Here is a 16,226-nt window from a genome sequence, read left to right as displayed (position 1 = left end):
CTTAGAAGAATCAACAACAGCCTGTGCACATCTCCACTGAGATCCCCACCATCCGCCTTGTATAAAGTCCACCGCGAGAAACAACATTGGGCTCACTGGCTTCACTTGCTCACTTTCAAAGACCTTGGAGATCTTGATCATCATATCGCGCATGTGCTCGATTCCTGCATCAAATATGCGCGTCGCCTGTGCCATGTACTATGTATCGCTCAATCCAGTCTCTGGCTCCCCTCATCCATGGCGCTCGCTGTAATTATTTTAACAAACTATCAGGTTCTCGAAGCAGACAAGGAACACAAAGACGCGCGTAACTAGATTCGTACAGAAGTTGAGAAGACGAAAACGACCAGCTTACAGTCGATACGCTGAAGTCGTCTTTGGGAGAAGACTTGGCGGTGAAGAGGGACGACGTGGTGGTCTTTGAAGAATCTTCGGCGCAGCTCGGCAACAAGGATGAGGAGCATTGGACGAAGAAGATGGACGAGAAGTTGACGGAGCTCCAGGATCAGCTGCGGGAGGAGAGATCAATGGCTGATGGGCAGATTGTGTTCCCCATCAGGCGGAGGCCGAAAGATTGACTTGACATGTGGTTCTGATGATGGATGGGTACCCGAGAGACACAGATTGCCGACAGGAATTGAGAGCTATGTTGGTCTCGATCCACGAGAATCTAATTGCGTAGTAGGTGCACTGTAAAGGCTGCCTGCCTTGCCTCCCTTGCTTGATTCGGACAACGTCAGCAAGCATTTTGATTCCCTTTCCCCCACGCAACCCCCTCTCCCCTACCCCGCCCCCAAAGCCCTCTCAACCCACCCCAACCTAACCGCACTCACACTGCGTGCATAACTCTTGTTGGTAAAGACAAACTCGGAAAAAACAATCGCCTCCGTCTTGCGGCCGAACAGGGCGCTGGAAGGGTGAATGGCGACGGTTACGTTGCCGATCAGGGTGCGGTAGGTGCCGTCGGGGACGAGGCGCGCCGTGTTGGGGGCGAAGCCGGTGAGGAGGGCGTGGAGGATGTTGGTTGTGTGGTCTTCGGAGGAGGGGGTGTTGTTGGAGGGAGGGTTGGGAGAGGGGTTGGTGGGGGAGGGGGAAAGCAGTTTGAGGGTGGTGCAGAGGGTGCGGAGTTGTTTGCGGACGTCCTGGGGTCGCAGTGTCAGTCTTGTGTTTTTGTGGATGGATGGTGGAAGGACGGATGGATGGATATGCAGAAAAAGGGACAGGAGACACACCATAACATTCTGCATAGCGCGATGATTGACGCCGCGCCTCTCACACCACGCCTTGCGATCCGCGCGCTCTGCCGCATACGCCTGCACCGTCGCAAGCAGCGTCAGATGGTCACCCTCACGACGAAAGAGATCCCTCCGCGCGAGCTCCGCCTCCTCGCGCTGCTCCTCAGTCGACAGATTCAAAAACACGTTTTCCACGCTCAGCGCAGCCACAATATCAATCATGTCGTCGACGCAGGAGCGCTCCTCGGTGGCCGCCTCGACCAGACAACGCGCCAGCGTCGGGGTGAGCGGCAGCTGCGCCATCTGGCGGCCCACGGCGCTGATTTCGCCGTCGTCGCCCAGCGCCCCCAGCATGTAGAGCAGGAGCAGCGCCTTTTCGAGGCTCTCGCGCGGCGGCGCGTCCAGGAAGGGGAAGTTGAGCACATCGCGCACGCCGCGCGCCTTCATTGTCAGCAGCGCGGCGCTGAGGTCGCAGCGCAGGATCTCGGGCGTCGTGTCCTTTTGCAGCGTCGCAAAGGCCGCCTCCGTGTACAGCCGGTAGCACGTGCCGGGCGCTTCGCGACCCGCGCGTCCTTTGCGCTGGATGGCGGCCGACTGCGAGATGGGCTTCACGAGCAGCGAGTCGAGGTTCAGCGCGGCCCGGAATTGCTTCACCTTGGACTTGCCGCAGTCAACGACGTGGCGCACGCCGGGGACGGTGACGGACGTTTCGGCGATGTTGGTCGACAGGATGACTTTGCGCGTCCGCGGCGGCGCGGGCTGGAAGACGCGCTGTTGGAGGAGTTGGGGGAGCGCGGCAAAGAGGGGAAGCGTCTGGATTTTGGGCAGTTCGGGACTCATGCTTGCGGCGTACTCGTTGACGAGCTTCTCGAGCGCCTCGATGGTGTCTTGGCCCGTTAGGAAGACGAGAATGTCGCCGGGCAGCGGCTCCTTGACGTGCACTTCGAATATTGTCTTGAGGGACGATTCGATGATGTCTGTGGTGGCTTCGGGGAGATAGCGGACTTGGACGGGATACATGCGACCTTCAATGTGGCATGTCGATATCGATGGATGATGCTTCGGTCGTGCTGAGATTGCTTCGTCGTTTGTAGTAGTAGGCTCAACGGCCTGGTTTTCTTCCTCTTTCTTCTTCTTGTCTTTTTTGCTCTTTTTGCTCTTTTTGCTTGCTTGCTCTTCTGGCTTTGATGGCTCCTCTTTCTGAACCAGTGGCTCCTCTTTTTGAACCTCGGCCTCCTTCTTCGTCCCATCATCCACCTCCCCCCGCACCTCCTGAAACCCCTCATCGAAAAACTTGACCAGCCTCTCCGTATCTGCCGTTGCACTCATGACGACAACCTTCAGTCTCCTACCCCCCCTTTTCTCGCGCCACTCACCACAAACAATGCGCCGCAAAAAGCCCAGAATCAAATCCACATTGACACTCCGCTCATGCACCTCATCCACAGCCACGCAGCCATACGCCCTGAGCCACGGATCCCTCAGCAGCTCCTGCAACAGCATACCCTCCGTCAAATACTTGACCCTCGTCGCCGGCGCAACCGACACATCAAACCGAACACTATACCCAACGACACTCCGTGGACTCGCATTCCCCAGCGTCGAACCCATCTCCTCGGCGACGCGCCGCGCCAGCGAAATGGCAGCGACGCGCCGCGGCTGCGTGATGGCTATCTGCTGCTTTGCGCCCAGCCACGGCTCCCCCAGCAGAAACTGCGGCACCTGCGTCGACTTGCCCGATCCCGTTTCGCCGGCGAGGATCAGCACGTCCCGCGTGTCCCGCAGTGCGTCCCGTATTGCGTCTTGTTGGCGCCAGATGGGGAGGGCTTGTCGCACGGGGAGCAGGCGTGCGCGCTTCTGTGCGAGATTCGAGCCCTCGGGGCGCGGTTGGTTGGGTCTCGGCCTCGGGCCCCCATATCGCCGCTGCTTGTCGTTGCTGTTGTTCTTGTCGTCGCTACGGTGGTGGTTGTGGTTGGGTCGGGCGAGCGGTGCGGAGGCGTTGGCATTGCCATTGCGTTTACGTTTTTTGGCCGGTGGTTCGCTGCTGGGCGCTGCGTGCGTCTGCGCGGCTGCGTCACCGAAGACGGTGCGCTTCTTCTCGGCCATCTTTGGCGTGGAGGCGTGTCGGACGGGACCAAAGGGGTTTCGAGAGCAGCGGCGGCGAGAGGGGGAGAGAGAGAGAGAGAGAGCAACGATTGTGTGGACGAGGTTCCCAAAATTTTGGCAGGGATGATGATAAGATTAGATGGGGCTGTGCACGAGCCACAGGGAGCTGCTCAGGTAAGTTTAACGTCAGGGGTCGAACTTGTTATGCAGCTGGAGATAGACACGAGCATAAAAGCACTCAATAGTTCCCATTGCTCATTGTCTCAGGTACTTGAAGGATGAGAATTCTCAGCCCGCCATACCAACAAGTCCATTCGACAACAAGACACTTTTCAAACACCAAGTAGGTGCGACTCACAAACTGCAAATTTTCGAAACCAAAAACACCAAATATTCGTTGTCCCAACCATCAGCCAATGAGTTGATAGATCAATCTATGCATGAAATTCCAATTGCATTCTGCCCCCCTTCCTTCCTCAGTTGTAAATTTTTCCCATTCCCATCCCAAAACCCCGCGTTTGCATGTGTGTGTCTGTGTGTCCCATAGCGCGTCCTATCCATCAATGTAATTAAGCACTCCAAAAACACCTAAGAAACACCATCCCAAAAGACTAAGGGCTAGGACGCTTCGACCTCGCTGAGAGACGCAGTAGCAGCAGCAGCAGCAGCAGCAAGAGCATGGTGGAGCAGAACGCACGCACGATCATGCAACGCACGACGAAAACAAGGTTGGATCTTTTGGTCCAGTAGTCAGTCTACTGCTGGTTCAAAGCACCGAAACGTACGTCAAATGCAAAATGGAAAAAAGTCGACGCATCAAACAAGGGCAGATGCGTCGCAAAAGAAGGAAAGATGAAGCAAAACAATACCGGAAAGACTCGGGCGGCGACGGCTGCAGCGGCGTCCGTCAAGACGCTGAATCTCAAAAACCAGACACCGTCGCTTCCGAGGGCCATGGCGGCCCGGCAATTTGATGGGTCGCTTCAAGGAGCGACGTTTTCAGAATGACTTGTAGCGGTCGACCCTGACAGATTCTATCCGCGCCGGCTCGGACTCCAATTATCCGTATGCGAGCGCATAGGGGGACTCCTGTTGCCGCCGAAGCTGTCGTCGTCGCCCCTCAGCGCACCACTGGCTGTGTGCCCGCCTGCATGCGAGCCGGCCGAAGCAGGCGGCCGGTCGCCCACGGGCAGGTGGCCGTCGCTAGGGTGGTCGCCGTAGGCCATCGGCGAGACGAGGCCGGTGCGCGGGTCAATTGGCTCGTTGGTGCTGGTGCCACGGCTGCTGTGGTACGCCTCCAGTATGCGGCTGCCGCGCCCGGCCGCGCCGCTGCTCTCGTTCGAGTCTTCGGCGCCGCTCTGACGCTCAGGGATCTCGGACATGGGTGGCGCCGTGGTCGTCGTGGCAGGGCCCGTCGTCAACCCCAGGCCCGACTCGACGTCGTCCTGATCGTCCGCCCCGCCACCACGCCGCATTCTGCTGCGCGAGAAGAAGCGGTTTCTGTGGCTGGTGCGGGACCGCGCATTGCTAATGTCGGACGGCACGTGAGCCAGGTCGTGGCTGTCGCGCCCTGCGCTGCGGACCGTGTCCTGCGAGGTACGCACGCGGGAGGCGCCGTTTGTGGCGAGCGACGAAGTGGTGGCGTTTGCTCCCGACGCAATGTTGCTGGGTAGGCGGCGCGGCGGCGGATCGTCGAAAACATCGCCCGTCATGTCCGAGGCGCTGATGTCCTTCATTCCGAGCGAAAAGTCGACGCGTCTGCCCATGGCTGCCAGAGACTCGCCGCGTGCCCGGTTGCCGAATCCGCTGATGCTGCTTCCGCGCTGTCGAAGGACAGAGGGCGGCTGTTGCGATTGGTCGCGCGTAGAACTGCCAATCTTGGGGGACTGAGAGACGGCTGGCACGAAAGGAGGCGTCGAGGGCCTGCCATCCTGGCGAGACTCGTCGACCCAGCCGCTGGGGTTGTCCGGGTGGCCGTTGCGACCTGTTCCAGGGGTAGCAAGATGAGGAACGTTTTGAAGGTACACGGGGAACGACTCCTTTTGACCTGGGTAGCGCATGCGGGGGCCCTCGATACCGCACTCTTGCATGGTAATCATCAGGGCGCAGATAAACTTGTTGCGGCGTTGGAGACGGAGCAGTTCGTTTTGCCAGTTGGACTTGTAGAAAAAGACGACGTTGAGCGTGAGCGAGTGCACTTCCGTCACTTCGCGAAGCTCGGTGAGGATGTTACCCTGGTATTCGCGCTTCTCGGCGCGGACAAACTCGAGAAGCTTGGTGCGCAGCGTATCGATTTGTTCGAGGGTTGTTCCAAACTTGATGCAGACTGGAATAGCCTCGGCGAGTCCACCGGAACGACGCTGGTTAAGGATGAAGAGTTGGTTGAGATAGCTGTTGGGAGCCTGCACAACGTGGCCTTCCATCTTTTTGAATTCCGTATACAAGAGGGCAATCTCCTTGACAAAGTAGTCGTCACCAAGACCTTTGGAACCGGTGGTGCCGTAGACCGTCACTCGATCGCCAACGTCGAACGGGTGCTTGACGAAGACGAAGATGATGGACTGCAAAAACTCTTGGGCCGTGGCAGAAAAGAGCCAGGACAGGGCAAGAACCGAAGAGCCTGCCGAAGTCAAGACACCGGCAGCAGATGTCGAGATGAGAGAAATGAAAACGAGGATGGTGACGACGGCGACGATGAAGACCAGAACGTCGTCAAGCTTTGAGATGACCGAGTCGAGATCTTTGAGGGATGCAGTAATAGCCTTGCGCTCACGCCCGATTTCGACGCAGACAGCCTCCAATTCTTCCATGGAAATGTCGCCATTCATGTCCTTGTCAAACATGGTAAAGGCGGCGTCAGCCTCTTCGTCATTGTCAAAGGCATCTTTCAAGTCATCCGGGTGGACGGTTTCGGTCTCCTCGCGGGCAAAGGTGCGGTAGAGGCGGCGAGCCAGCACTTGACTGCCCGAGGTAGAACCCAGCAGGGTCAGAATGACTTGATGGGGATGGTTGCTCTTGTTGATAACGCGACCAGTGAAGTCAGCAGCGATCCTCCCTGCCACGTCGCCAAATTTGGTGATGGCCTCTTTGGTGTTCTTCTGGGCCTCCTTGACTAGCTGGGCAGGGGTCAGGGCTCCCGAGGCCGGCATCGACTCGCGGGCTTCAAACTCGGAATCCTCCATGGCAATCTTTGCCTTGGAAAAGGTGTAGAGCTTGACAAGACTGCCAATCTGAAACTTGTTCAGCTCAATGCGGTCCGCATAGGTTCGCAAGTGGAAGCTAATGGCGATGAGTTGGATGATGATCTTTTCGGCAAAGTTGAGAATGAATCCGACAAAAATGGATATGAAGACCTTGTAAGTCGTCTTTTCCCACGGCTTGATTCTGCCCTTCCAGGCAGGGTCAAGGTGGTGGCTAGTCATGGTGGGGTAAAAAGAGATGATGATGGCGAGCCACCAGAAGAATAGGGTCGCTGGCAGCTCCAACTGCTTGCCCATGTCGCGCCACTTTTTGCCGTTGTTAGTGAACAGGCTGGAAATGATGCCAATTGGCCACGGTAGACACTTGGCGAGAATCTGTGAGGTCTCAGATCAGCTTTTGGAAGCGTTGCATTCGAGGGGTCCAATTACCCGGCCAGCCCACATGGTCAACCACACGATCTCCAACCACACAGCAAACCATAGTAGCTGCACGCCGCCAACCGCGGCACTTCCATATTTGAGAGCGCCGACCAGCAGGGGAACCAAGAGTATGATCACGACGGGAACGACGTATGTGAGGTAGCGGACCAGCCAGCTAGAGTTGTGAATTTTTTTGAAGAACTTTGCAAAGTTGGTCGTGGGATTCTCGGGAGGCTTGTAGACGGTAGCGGCCTGCTCGTGCAAAGGGTTTGTTGCAGCAGCAAAGTCGTCAACAGGCTCGTGGTAGCGAGATCGAGTGGGGTGCAGCGAGCGGTCGGCGGCGGCAGCGTCTTCTTGCTGAGATATTTGGCGCTCGATCTGCAACAACTGCAAGTCGTCGTCCAGACGCTTTGCTCGTTCCCTGGTGGCCGAGGGCGAGGGTAGGTGATTCCGGTCCTTGATTGTGTCGGCATCTGTGCCCACGGTCAAGTGCTGGTCGCTTCGAGGCGGGCGAAGTCGATCCGAGCCATTGTTGTTCTGGGCCTCGGAATTATGGCGAGTCGAACCATCGTTGGCCCAGGTGGCGTCCTCGTCGGAAGCGGGCTCTACGTGGGCATGGAGTCTGTGGTATTTGGGCTCGTCCTTTTCATCGACGGGCGAGGTCATTGCAGCAGCAGTGTGGAGAGGTAGAGGTACCAACGGGATGGTCGTGTCGGGGCGTGCGCGATGCGAGCAGATCACTTGCGGGGCGGAAGGTGAGGAAGACTCAGAGGGCCGGGTTGACGAGGAAAAGGAGACGACAGAAGAAGCTGCAGGGTCATGAGAGAAATGGGACGATGGTTGGGCATGCTTATCAGAGTAGCACAAAAGCAGGGCAATGGAGTACGAGACTAAGGAGGAGAAGAAAAAAAAAAAAAAAAAAAAAAGGATCGCACGCGCCTTGGGCTAGTAAGGTGCAGTGGGCTAGGTACCGTAGCAGGGCAGCGGCTGGGATGACGACGGGCGTGTTTCGTTTGTGCAAGCCCACGATTCCCTGCCTCGTTCCGGCCATGCCGATGCGGTTGTGCTGCTTGGCGTCAGGACCAGTGACAGGCTTCTCCTGGCTGGCTCGCGCAGAGGGGTTCAGTGTTCAATGCCTGGCCTGCTGCAGACACGACCTGCCTACGCACGCTGAGAGGTGGTGAGAGGTTCCTTCACAACTTCACCCTCACTCACACCGGTGCCAGCACCGTTTGCTCGGACCAGTATCCCGATTCAACTCAAGACATGCATGGCCTCCAGCGACGTCATCAGGCTCGCTGACGTCTGGTGCCATCGCCATCTCCAGATCCGCCAGGGTCGCTCGTCCCCACCCTTCTCCGGACTTGAGCTCAACAAAGAGAAGTGACCCCCAGCCAAGCCAAGCCCATGTGTCTAGCCGAGGATGCACCTATCACCCATAGTCCTTTTTGCTCTACGCGTCAGTGTCACCCAAGACCGCCCACGCCCGTCGTAGCTTGACCACAGGCAGTCCCACTCTGCCTACGGGCCTCAATTTCATCGCTGCATCCTTCCTTGCTTACCGCCCCCTTGGCTCGTGTTCGTGAATCGCCATAAGCTTTTTGTTTAGGTGGCGCAGTATTCAAAAGAACCTCAAACCGACGGACCGCGTCTTTTTGACAAAAGCACCGTGCCTTTCTGAATCATCCCACGCCCCGAGAACACTGTTGCGCCTGTCCAAGCTTTCAGCTGCCGAACCATCTAGCTCTAGAGCGTGTGCAACACCTGAAATAGCCCAGATCATGTGGATTTGGTTTGCAAACACCACGAACAAACATCATGGAAGCGTTCGGACCATGAATGGCTATGGCTGGGTGTGCTGGGTGTGCTGGGTGGGTGCTGTTGGTTGAGGCACCGCCGCGGTAGGCGTGTGCCAACGTCCGGTCGCCTCTTCGCTTTGCCCTCCTCACTGGAGTGACTGCCGGTCGACGCGACCCAGCGGTCTTTCCGCAACAGGCACCTTGCTCGACTGCAGCGCCTGCCTGCGCCTGAGGTGCGCGACTGCCTGCTTGCTGCCATGATTGCCACCTGTTTATATATTCCCACCTTTTACTTCAACCTCTCCTTTCCTCTCCATCCTCGCGCATTCTCTTGCCTTGCAACCTCTTGAAGATTCAAACCTTGATTCAAATTTCACCTTGCAACACCTGCCTGCCATCATGTCTTCATCGCCCGAGAACTTGCCTCCTCTTGTGACCGCCCACGACAAGGACGACACCATCGATGCCAAGACGAGGATCGACAGCCCGCACATGAACGACATTGAGAAGATGTTGGCCGCCAAGGCCAAGGAAGACCCTCTCCATGTCACCAAGGAGGATGCAGCTCGCCTCGAGAGTGTCGAGCACAAGGCCTTGGGTTACCGTCCTCCCTCCAGCTCTGTCGCAGCTCAGGTCCAGGCCATGGCGGACAAGGTCGAGGTAGTCAACTCCACCCCCTCGGCTTGGCTTCGCGTCCTCTCACTAACCTGATACAGAACTTTCACAAGATCGCCGACAATATCGAGCAGAAGCTTCGTGAGCACCCTTCGTCCGTCACCAAGCAGGATGCCCAGCAGGTCCTGAGCAAGGAGCACAAGGTCCTCGGCCACTACCCTCCCAAGAGCAGCATCTCTGCTGCTGCTCAACGCGTTGCGGCTGCCAACGAGCGTCAGGCCAAGAAGGATGAAGTCACCAAGGATGAAGTCACCAAGGACGAAGTCACCAAGGACGAAGCCACCAAGGACGAAGCCACCAAGGACGAAGATGGCACCAAGACCGATTCCGAGAAGAACGATGCCGACAAGAAGAGTGACACTTCCAAGGACGATGCTTCCAAGGACGACGGAGCCAAGTCGACTACGGCTTCGGACGCTACTGAGACTGCTGCCACTCGCCGCATGTCTTCTGTCGACAAGGCCAAAATCGACCAGTTCAAGGCCAAGGCTTTCGATGTGGTCATCAGAGAGGCCAAGGACGCGTTCCAGAAGGAGCTCGAGGAGGAATTCAGCAAGACCGGCGAGGCCATGTCTGTCGACAAAGAGGCTGCCAACAAGGTCATGGCTGAGAAGACGGAGGCGATTGAGTCGGAGAAGGCCGAGGTCGAGGACGTTACCGCTGTCCCTGCCAACGGTCATGTCAAGAAGGCCGAGTGATGTGGTCCGAATGCATTGTGAGTTCACCTTCGGAAGCTGGCCGGTGGGCAATACTGACGAGCAGAAGGGGGAAGATGTCAAGTTGACTCTATTGGCAAAAGGTCCGTGATAGAAGCATGGCTATGGCGCATATTTGACGGCGACGGCTAGACAAAAGCAGATGTAACGAGCTATTGAAAAGGATTCAGGTATTTCGGTATTTCGGTGCCTCCAATGCGTCATGTGTCTTGTGTGTGTTGCAAGTCGTGTCTTTACCGTCAGAATCTTGGTTTGCAGAGACATTTCCAGCCCAGACAAAGCTGGTGATTCTCATCCTGTCTTTGCATGACTGCCTACCTACCTACCTACCGGTCAGAAGAGGGGAGCCCGGGTGAGACGCTAATTTCGGGCGCCAACTCGCAAAGGATTGCCGCAGGGGCGCCATGTGGGGATTCCATGCGCCGCGGGTGGCGTTCTTTGCGGAGAGGTACCATGGTGAAGAAAGCTCCATGATCAGCCTGGAGTTCATGCTGCGATGCGGCCATCTAGCTACTCATTTCGTTCAAATTGAGACGCGCTCTCGGTCAGGGGAAGAGCCGGATGCACAGCAAGCAGGGCCTTCACAGACGGCAAAACGCTGGCAGCAGCCGTCCGGGATTGCTACAGCGGACTGGATAGTGTGTTTCGTGATGAACCTTGGGCTCTAGAGGCCGAGGACTGCCATTGACGGTGTAGCATGGCAATTGATAAGCTGGAAGCGCGTGCGTTGGTGTTTGACGTCGAGCTCAGGTCGGGCGGCGGTGCATTTGATTGGCCGAGGGGTCGCGCATCCCTGCACGGCCTATTTTGATGGCCCCGCTATTCGACTGTCAACACCAACATCGACTCTACACCATCTTCTGAACCAACAACGTCTTCTCCTTCATACCCATCATCACAAGATACCCACAAGACTGCAATCATGAGGGGAGAGGTACGTCGCCCAATTCCGCCATCTCGACCGCCTGCATTTGCGCGTTTCGCACCGCGTCTCGTCACCTCGCCATCTTCCCCTGATCTGCACCTTCTCGCTGACACGTCTTGACGCGTAGGTCTGCCACATTCACATCGGTCAAGCTGGTATCCAGCTCGGTAACAGCGCCTGGGAGCTGTAAGCATCAAAATTCCGACCCTGACGATACCCTCCACTGACGCCGCTTGCCCAGCTACCTCCTGGAGCACGGTCTCAAGGCCGACGGTCGCCCCGACCCCGAAAGCCAGGCCGACACCGAGGGAGGCTCCTTTGAGACTTTCTTCACCGAGACTGGCAGCGGCAAATACGTCCCCCGCTCCATCTTCGTCGACCTCGACCCTTCGGTGAGCTGCCACGGACAATTTGGTGTTCTGCGCCGGGACAAGACTGACGACGGACCAGCCCGTTGACGAGATCCGCACCGGCCAATACAGGCAGCTTTTCCACCCCGAGCTCCTGATTAGCGGCAAGGAGGATGCTGCAAACAATTGTAGGTTTAGGGTTTGAGCTAATGTGGGATTGACAGCTGACGGATGACAGATGCCCGTGGCCACTACACCATTGGCAAGGAGCTTGTTGACAATGTCATTGACCGCGTCCGCCGCGTCGCTGGTGCGTTCAACTCTTCTGAATAACGTGTGCTGTATCTGACCCTTGACAGACAACTGCTCGTCGCTTCAGGGATTCCTGATCTTCCACTCTTTCGGCGGTGGTACCGGTTCTGGTTTCGGTGCTCTCCTTTTGGAGCGACTGTCGACCGACTACGGCAAGAAGTCGAAGCTCGAGTTTGCCGTCTACCCTGCGCCCCGTGTCTCTACTGCCGTCGTCGAGCCGTACAACGCCGTCCTCTCGACCCACAGCACCATTGAGAACTCGGACTGCACGTTCCTTGTCGACAACGAGGCCGTCTACGACATTTGCCGTCGCAACCTCGACATTCCTCGTCCTAGCTACGAGCACCTCAACCGCCTGATTGCTCAGGTCGTCAGCTCCATCACCTCGTCCCTCCGCTTCGATGGTGCGCTCAACGTCGACCTGAACGAGTTCCAGACCAACTTGGTGCCCTACCCCCGCATCCACTACCCCCTGATCAGCTATGCGCCGGTCATTTCTGCCAACAAGAGCTCGCACGAGAGCTTCAAGGTCAACGACCTGACCTTCCAATGTATGTATTTTTTTTAAGCAATCATCAGATTTACGCTCACTATTTTCTGCAGGCTTCGAGCCCAACAATCAGATGGTCGTCTGCGACCCCCGCAACGGCAAGTACATGGCCGTGGCCCTGCTGTACCGTGGCGACGTCGTCCCCCGCGACTGCAATGCGGCGGTTGCTGCGCTCAAGGCCAAGGCGTCGTTCAACCTGGTCGAGTGGTGCCCGACTGGTTTCAAGATTGGCATCAACTACCAGAAGCCGATGCGCGTGCCCGGCGGTGAGCTTGCTCCCGTCGACCGCTCCGTCAGCATGCTGTCCAACACGACTGCCATTGCCGAGGCGTGGAGCCGTCTGGACCACAAGTTCGACCTCATGTACAGCAAGCGCGCCTTCGTCCACTGGTACGTCGGTGAGGGTATGGAGGAAGGCGAGTTCTCCGAGGCACGTGAGGACCTTGCGGCGCTCGAGAAGGACTACGAGGAGGTTGCCAGCGATGCGCTGGACGAGGAGGGTCTCGAGGAGGCCGAGTACTAGTCGACGATTGGTGATGGGGAGTGAGAAAAAGGCGCGGCGGGGGTTTCTTTCGTCGTTGTTGGGTAATCATTCAACCATTGGGCCAATATGGAGTTGAGTGAATTTTTGCAAGTAGGCAAGAAGGGTATAAGCGCTGCGAGGCTAGGGAGTAGTGTACACTTTTTTTTTTTTTTTTTTTTTTTCCTTCTTCCTTTCGTCTCTGTCCAAGTGTCTTTTTTGATGCCGATCTTGATCGATTTCGACAAGGAAAATGGTCTCCGCGAAGCCGTAAACATGGCGACAGTGAGCAAGCTAGGTCGTTTTAATACTAGACTACTGATTTCACATCTTCTCGTCATGCTCGGCGCAGTTGCGGAGATGGGGAGGTATCGAATTTTATAGCAAAATGATTCTGTAAGTGCTGCAACTAACGTCTTGTCGGCCGCTCAGCATCATGAAGCGGTCAAATGTCTGCGGATTTGCAGTCGGACGACTGGCTGACGGGCGACGGTCGGTCGGATTTCCAATCTTTTGTCAGCCACGACGACATTGGCGTTCCTTACCCCACGCCCACCAAAGACGTCAGGTCAACCACGCACCCACCGCTCCACTCGGCCCCCGAGCACCACGAGAGCTGCCTTTTCTTCATCACTCGCTGCTGATCAATCACGGCCGCTTTATTACACATCTGGCCGCCATCATGACGGGTGTGGTCGTGCTGCGTGGTGGTGGGCGAGGTGGGAACTTCCATCGCCTTCTCCACCCACACCCGCCGCCTTGAGCTGTGCATCGGCCTCCTTGAATATATAAATTCTTCATACGCCGCCAGTCACGCCCAAAACATCACCGTCCTATATGCGCTACATCCTCACTACCATAAGCCTCGCCGTGTGCCTTTTCGCCGCCATCCTCGCCCTTGTCGACCTGCCCGCCCTCGTCTCGTCCACCACCGCCGCAACCATAACCGCCGCCAACATCTTCCTCACCCGCTGCCTCCCGAGGTCGCTCGCGCGTCCTGCCTTTTCTTCGTGGTTTAACCTCACTGCTGCTTCTTCGCGCACCATGGCAACCAACGGCAATAGCAACGCGACGCCCTTCCAGGGCCTCCCCGTCATCCCGCCAAACGACCCGGCGCTGGCCAAGCCCGAACAGGACGTCGTCCCGCGCCGCATACAGCAAAAGTTTCTGGCCATTGAGCAGGCCGAAGGCGCGGGCGCGCGCGTCAGGCGCAGCGTTGGCACGGCCAAGCTGAGGAACTTTAGCCCGTTTCTGATGCTCGGTAAATATCCCTCTTCTCTAACCTCCTCGTCCACCCACACCCTACCTACATATGTTGGTATCTGACATGGTGATTGACTGACTGACACGACCATGCAGACCACTTCACCATCTCCCCCGGCGCCGGGTTTCCCGACCACCCGCACCGCGGCCAAGAAACAATAACATACCTCCTCCAAGGCGCCGTCGACCACGAAGACTTCGCCGGCAACAAAGGCCGCATCGAGACGGGCGACCTGCAATTCATGACGGCGGGCCGGGGCATCATGCACGCCGAGATGCCCGTGGCCAACGCCGACGGCACGCCCAACGTCGGCATGCAGCTGTGGGTCGACCTGCCGCGGCGCCTCAAGAACTGCGAGCCGCGCTACCGCGACCTGCGCGCCGCCGAGATCCCCGTCTGGCGCGATCAAGAGGCCGGCATTGAGGTCAAGGTGATCAGTGGGCGGAGGGGGAATGTCGAAAGCGTTGCGGAGCTCGCGTACACGCCTGTCTGGCTCCTCGACGTCACGATGCGGCCCGGGGCGCGCCTCGTGCAGAACCTCCCCGCCAGCTTCAACGCCTTCGCTTACATGCTTTCCGGCGCTGCCGCCTTCTCTGACGGCCCCGCAAGCACCGGCCAAACCCAGCTTGTCCCGCAATACCACAACGTCGTCTTCGGACAAGACGGCGACGGCGTGGTCGCTTCCGTCCCGGCCGACGCCGCCGAACCCGCCCGCTTCATCCTCGTCGCTGGGCTCCCGCTCGATCAGCCCATTGTCCAGTATGGCCCGTTTGTTGTCTCTTCGCGGGAGGAGGTGTATCAGGCTATGATGGATTTCAGGGGTTTCGCGAATGGGTTCGAGCGCGCGAGGGATTGGGAGAGTGAGATTGGGAAGAGTATGGCGTTTTAGATGGGTTGGGTGGGGGTGATTGATGGGTGAGGGAAGGGGAAAAGAAGACTTGTTGGATTGTATTGTATATACCCGTCCGTTTTATCCGTGTGGAAACTTTGTCTTCTTCTGTTGATGACTTGTTTCATCCCACCTTACTTACCCTCTTGTCATTACAATCAATACTGAGCTTACCCTGAAATGAAAGCACACTGAGCTGAGGCAAATGCATCCATCCGTAATATAAGTCATTGAGAAGATTTTGCAGGTACTGCTACACAAACACCAACAAGCAAACAGAACAGAACGATGCATAAATGTGTATGTATGTATGTATGTACATACATATGCATAAAAACGCACCAGACAGACAGACAGAAAAAGAAGAAGAAGAAGAAGAAGAAGAAGAAGAAGAAGAAGAAGAAGAAGAAAAAAGCAAAAAACAAAAAAACAAAAAACAAAAAAACAGGCCGACGAAAAGACCAACCAAGACGAAAAGAGACAGACACAACGCACACCACACATGCCAACGCTTCTACTTCTGCTTCTGCTTCTGCTTCTCCTACTGCTACTGCTTCTCCTACTGCTACTGCTTCTCCTACTGCTTCTCCTACTGCTTCTCCTACTGCTTCTCCTACTGCTTCTGCTACTGCTACCGCCACTACAAAGTACTTCTCTACTAGCTCAACCCACGTGAAATGTGAATCGAAAACTTGATCTACTGCGCAAGGCAGATGTCGGTGCAGGTACGGTACGGTACGGTGCGGTGCTAGGTGTGTATGTATGTCGGTATATATGGATGGATATCTACACGTAGGCAGGAAGGTAGGTAGGTAGGTGGGTACGGTGCCCTAACTTGATCTGATCTGATCTGACCTGACCTGACCTGACCTGGTCTGGTCTGACTATGTGGTAACTGGTGACAGGTGACGCAGGTACATGTAGGCAGACAGGCAGACAGGCAGGCAGGTAGACAGGCAGGCAGGCAGGCAGGTAGGCAGTCAGCCATATATATCCATGATCTTGGTTCGTTTGTTGTTTGTTTGTTTGTTTGTTTGTTTGAGGTTAGGTGGTTCAGAGTTTAGTCAAGTCAAGTCGAGTCGAGTCGTCTCGTTTCTTTAGAGAAAGAGTGTGCATGTTGCTTTTCCGCACTCACTCACTCATTCGTTCGTTTGTTCGTTCGCTTGCTTGCTCGTTCGCTCGCTCGCTCGCTCACTTTCCATGTACTATATGTATGTACACTGACCGCCGATGGCACTAACGCTACATACTCAACCTAATCTACA

The 16,226-nt window shown here is 56.6% G+C and overlaps 7 protein-coding genes across 7 annotated transcripts; 5 read left to right on the top strand and 2 right to left on the bottom strand.

Annotated features, from left to right (window-relative positions):
* Positions 1–782: 782 nt before the first annotated feature.
* Positions 783–3,593, bottom strand: IWZ02DRAFT_469305 (ATP-dependent RNA helicase DHX8; the record flags this gene model as incomplete). The annotated part of the gene is made up of 4 exons (XM_066768706.1): positions 783–1,142; positions 1,233–2,294; positions 2,505–3,189; positions 3,541–3,593. 4 exons carry the CDS (start codon positions 3,591–3,593, stop codon positions 783–785), a joined length of 2,160 nt encoding a protein of 719 aa, XP_066622874.1.
* A 752-nt stretch (positions 3,594–4,345) lies between these two features.
* On the bottom strand, positions 4,346–7,859 carry IWZ02DRAFT_249628 (Mechanosensitive ion channel-domain-containing protein). Its single transcript, XM_066763173.1, has 2 exons — positions 6,971–7,859; positions 4,346–6,916 (listed from the first exon to the last, which is right to left on the bottom strand). Exons 1-2 carry the CDS (start codon positions 7,625–7,627, stop codon positions 4,376–4,378), a joined length of 3,198 nt encoding a protein of 1,065 aa, XP_066622873.1. The 5' UTR covers positions 7,628–7,859; the 3' UTR covers positions 4,346–4,375.
* Positions 7,860–8,952: 1,093 nt separating this feature from the next.
* On the top strand, positions 8,953–10,369 carry IWZ02DRAFT_249570 (uncharacterized protein). Its single transcript, XM_066763171.1, has 3 exons — positions 8,953–9,420; positions 9,477–10,150; positions 10,201–10,369. Exons 1-2 carry the CDS (start codon positions 9,160–9,162, stop codon positions 10,131–10,133), a joined length of 918 nt encoding a protein of 305 aa, XP_066622872.1. The 5' UTR covers positions 8,953–9,159; the 3' UTR covers positions 10,134–10,150; positions 10,201–10,369.
* Positions 10,370–10,883: 514 nt separating this feature from the next.
* IWZ02DRAFT_450143 (tubulin alpha-2 chain) lies at positions 10,884–12,980 on the top strand. Its single transcript, XM_066767449.1, has 7 exons — positions 10,884–11,085; positions 11,204–11,262; positions 11,318–11,468; positions 11,527–11,614; positions 11,665–11,736; positions 11,786–12,289; positions 12,342–12,980. The coding sequence occupies exons 1-7, from the start codon at positions 11,074–11,076 to the stop codon at positions 12,809–12,811; spliced, it is 1,356 nt and encodes a 451-aa protein (XP_066622871.1). The 5' UTR covers positions 10,884–11,073; the 3' UTR covers positions 12,812–12,980.
* Positions 12,929–13,231, top strand: IWZ02DRAFT_450141 (uncharacterized protein; the record flags this gene model as incomplete). The annotated part of the gene is made up of 1 exon (XM_066767448.1): positions 12,929–13,231. A coding segment is annotated over one exon (264 nt), but the record flags the coding sequence as incomplete, so codon positions are not given.
* Positions 13,232–13,365: 134 nt separating this feature from the next.
* On the top strand, positions 13,366–15,368 carry IWZ02DRAFT_450140 (RmlC-like cupin domain-containing protein). The gene is made up of 2 exons (XM_066767447.1): positions 13,366–14,069; positions 14,168–15,368. The coding sequence occupies exons 1-2, from the start codon at positions 13,646–13,648 to the stop codon at positions 14,959–14,961; spliced, it is 1,218 nt and encodes a 405-aa protein (XP_066622869.1). The 5' UTR covers positions 13,366–13,645; the 3' UTR covers positions 14,962–15,368.
* On the top strand, positions 15,340–15,897 carry IWZ02DRAFT_450138 (uncharacterized protein). Its single transcript, XM_066767446.1, has one exon. The coding sequence runs from the start codon at positions 15,464–15,466 to the stop codon at positions 15,635–15,637; it is 174 nt and encodes a 57-aa protein (XP_066622868.1). The 5' UTR covers positions 15,340–15,463; the 3' UTR covers positions 15,638–15,897.
* The last annotated feature ends 329 nt before the right edge of the window (positions 15,898–16,226 follow it).

The sequence above is a fragment of the Phyllosticta citriasiana genome (genome assembly GCF_038021145.1).
Source record: "Phyllosticta citriasiana strain CBS 120426 chromosome Unknown IWZ02scaffold_6, whole genome shotgun sequence".
NCBI classification, from domain to species: Eukaryota; Fungi; Ascomycota; class Dothideomycetes; order Botryosphaeriales; family Phyllostictaceae; genus Phyllosticta; species Phyllosticta citriasiana.
The sequence above is the reverse complement of the archived record's forward strand: the minus strand, read 5'-3'. Positions and strand labels throughout refer to the sequence as shown.

Bases quoted from the DNA above. Each gene is read 5' to 3' on its own strand.
- IWZ02DRAFT_249628 (XM_066763173.1), bottom strand. From the start codon at position 7,627: ATGACCTCGCCCGTCGATGAAAAGGACGAGCCCAAATACCACAGACTC. The intron at 6,917-6,970 runs GTAATTGGACCC...GAGACCTCACAG, and splicing joins TGACCATGTGGGCTGGCCGG to ATTCTCGCCAAGTGTCTACC.
- IWZ02DRAFT_249570 (XM_066763171.1), top strand. From the start codon at position 9,160: ATGTCTTCATCGCCCGAGAACTTGCCTCCTCTTGTGACCGCCCACGAC. The intron at 9,421-9,476 runs GTAGTCAACTCC...AACCTGATACAG, and splicing joins CCATGGCGGACAAGGTCGAG to AACTTTCACAAGATCGCCGA.
- IWZ02DRAFT_450143 (XM_066767449.1), top strand. The intron at 11,263-11,317 runs GTAAGCATCAAA...CCGCTTGCCCAG, and splicing joins GGTAACAGCGCCTGGGAGCT to CTACCTCCTGGAGCACGGTC. The intron at 11,469-11,526 runs GTGAGCTGCCAC...ACGACGGACCAG, and splicing joins TCGTCGACCTCGACCCTTCG to CCCGTTGACGAGATCCGCAC.
- IWZ02DRAFT_450140 (XM_066767447.1), top strand. From the start codon at position 13,646: ATGCGCTACATCCTCACTACCATAAGCCTCGCCGTGTGCCTTTTCGCC. The intron at 14,070-14,167 runs GTAAATATCCCT...ACGACCATGCAG, and splicing joins TAGCCCGTTTCTGATGCTCG to ACCACTTCACCATCTCCCCC.
- IWZ02DRAFT_450138 (XM_066767446.1), top strand. From the start codon at position 15,464: ATGCCAACGCTTCTACTTCTGCTTCTGCTTCTGCTTCTCCTACTGCTA.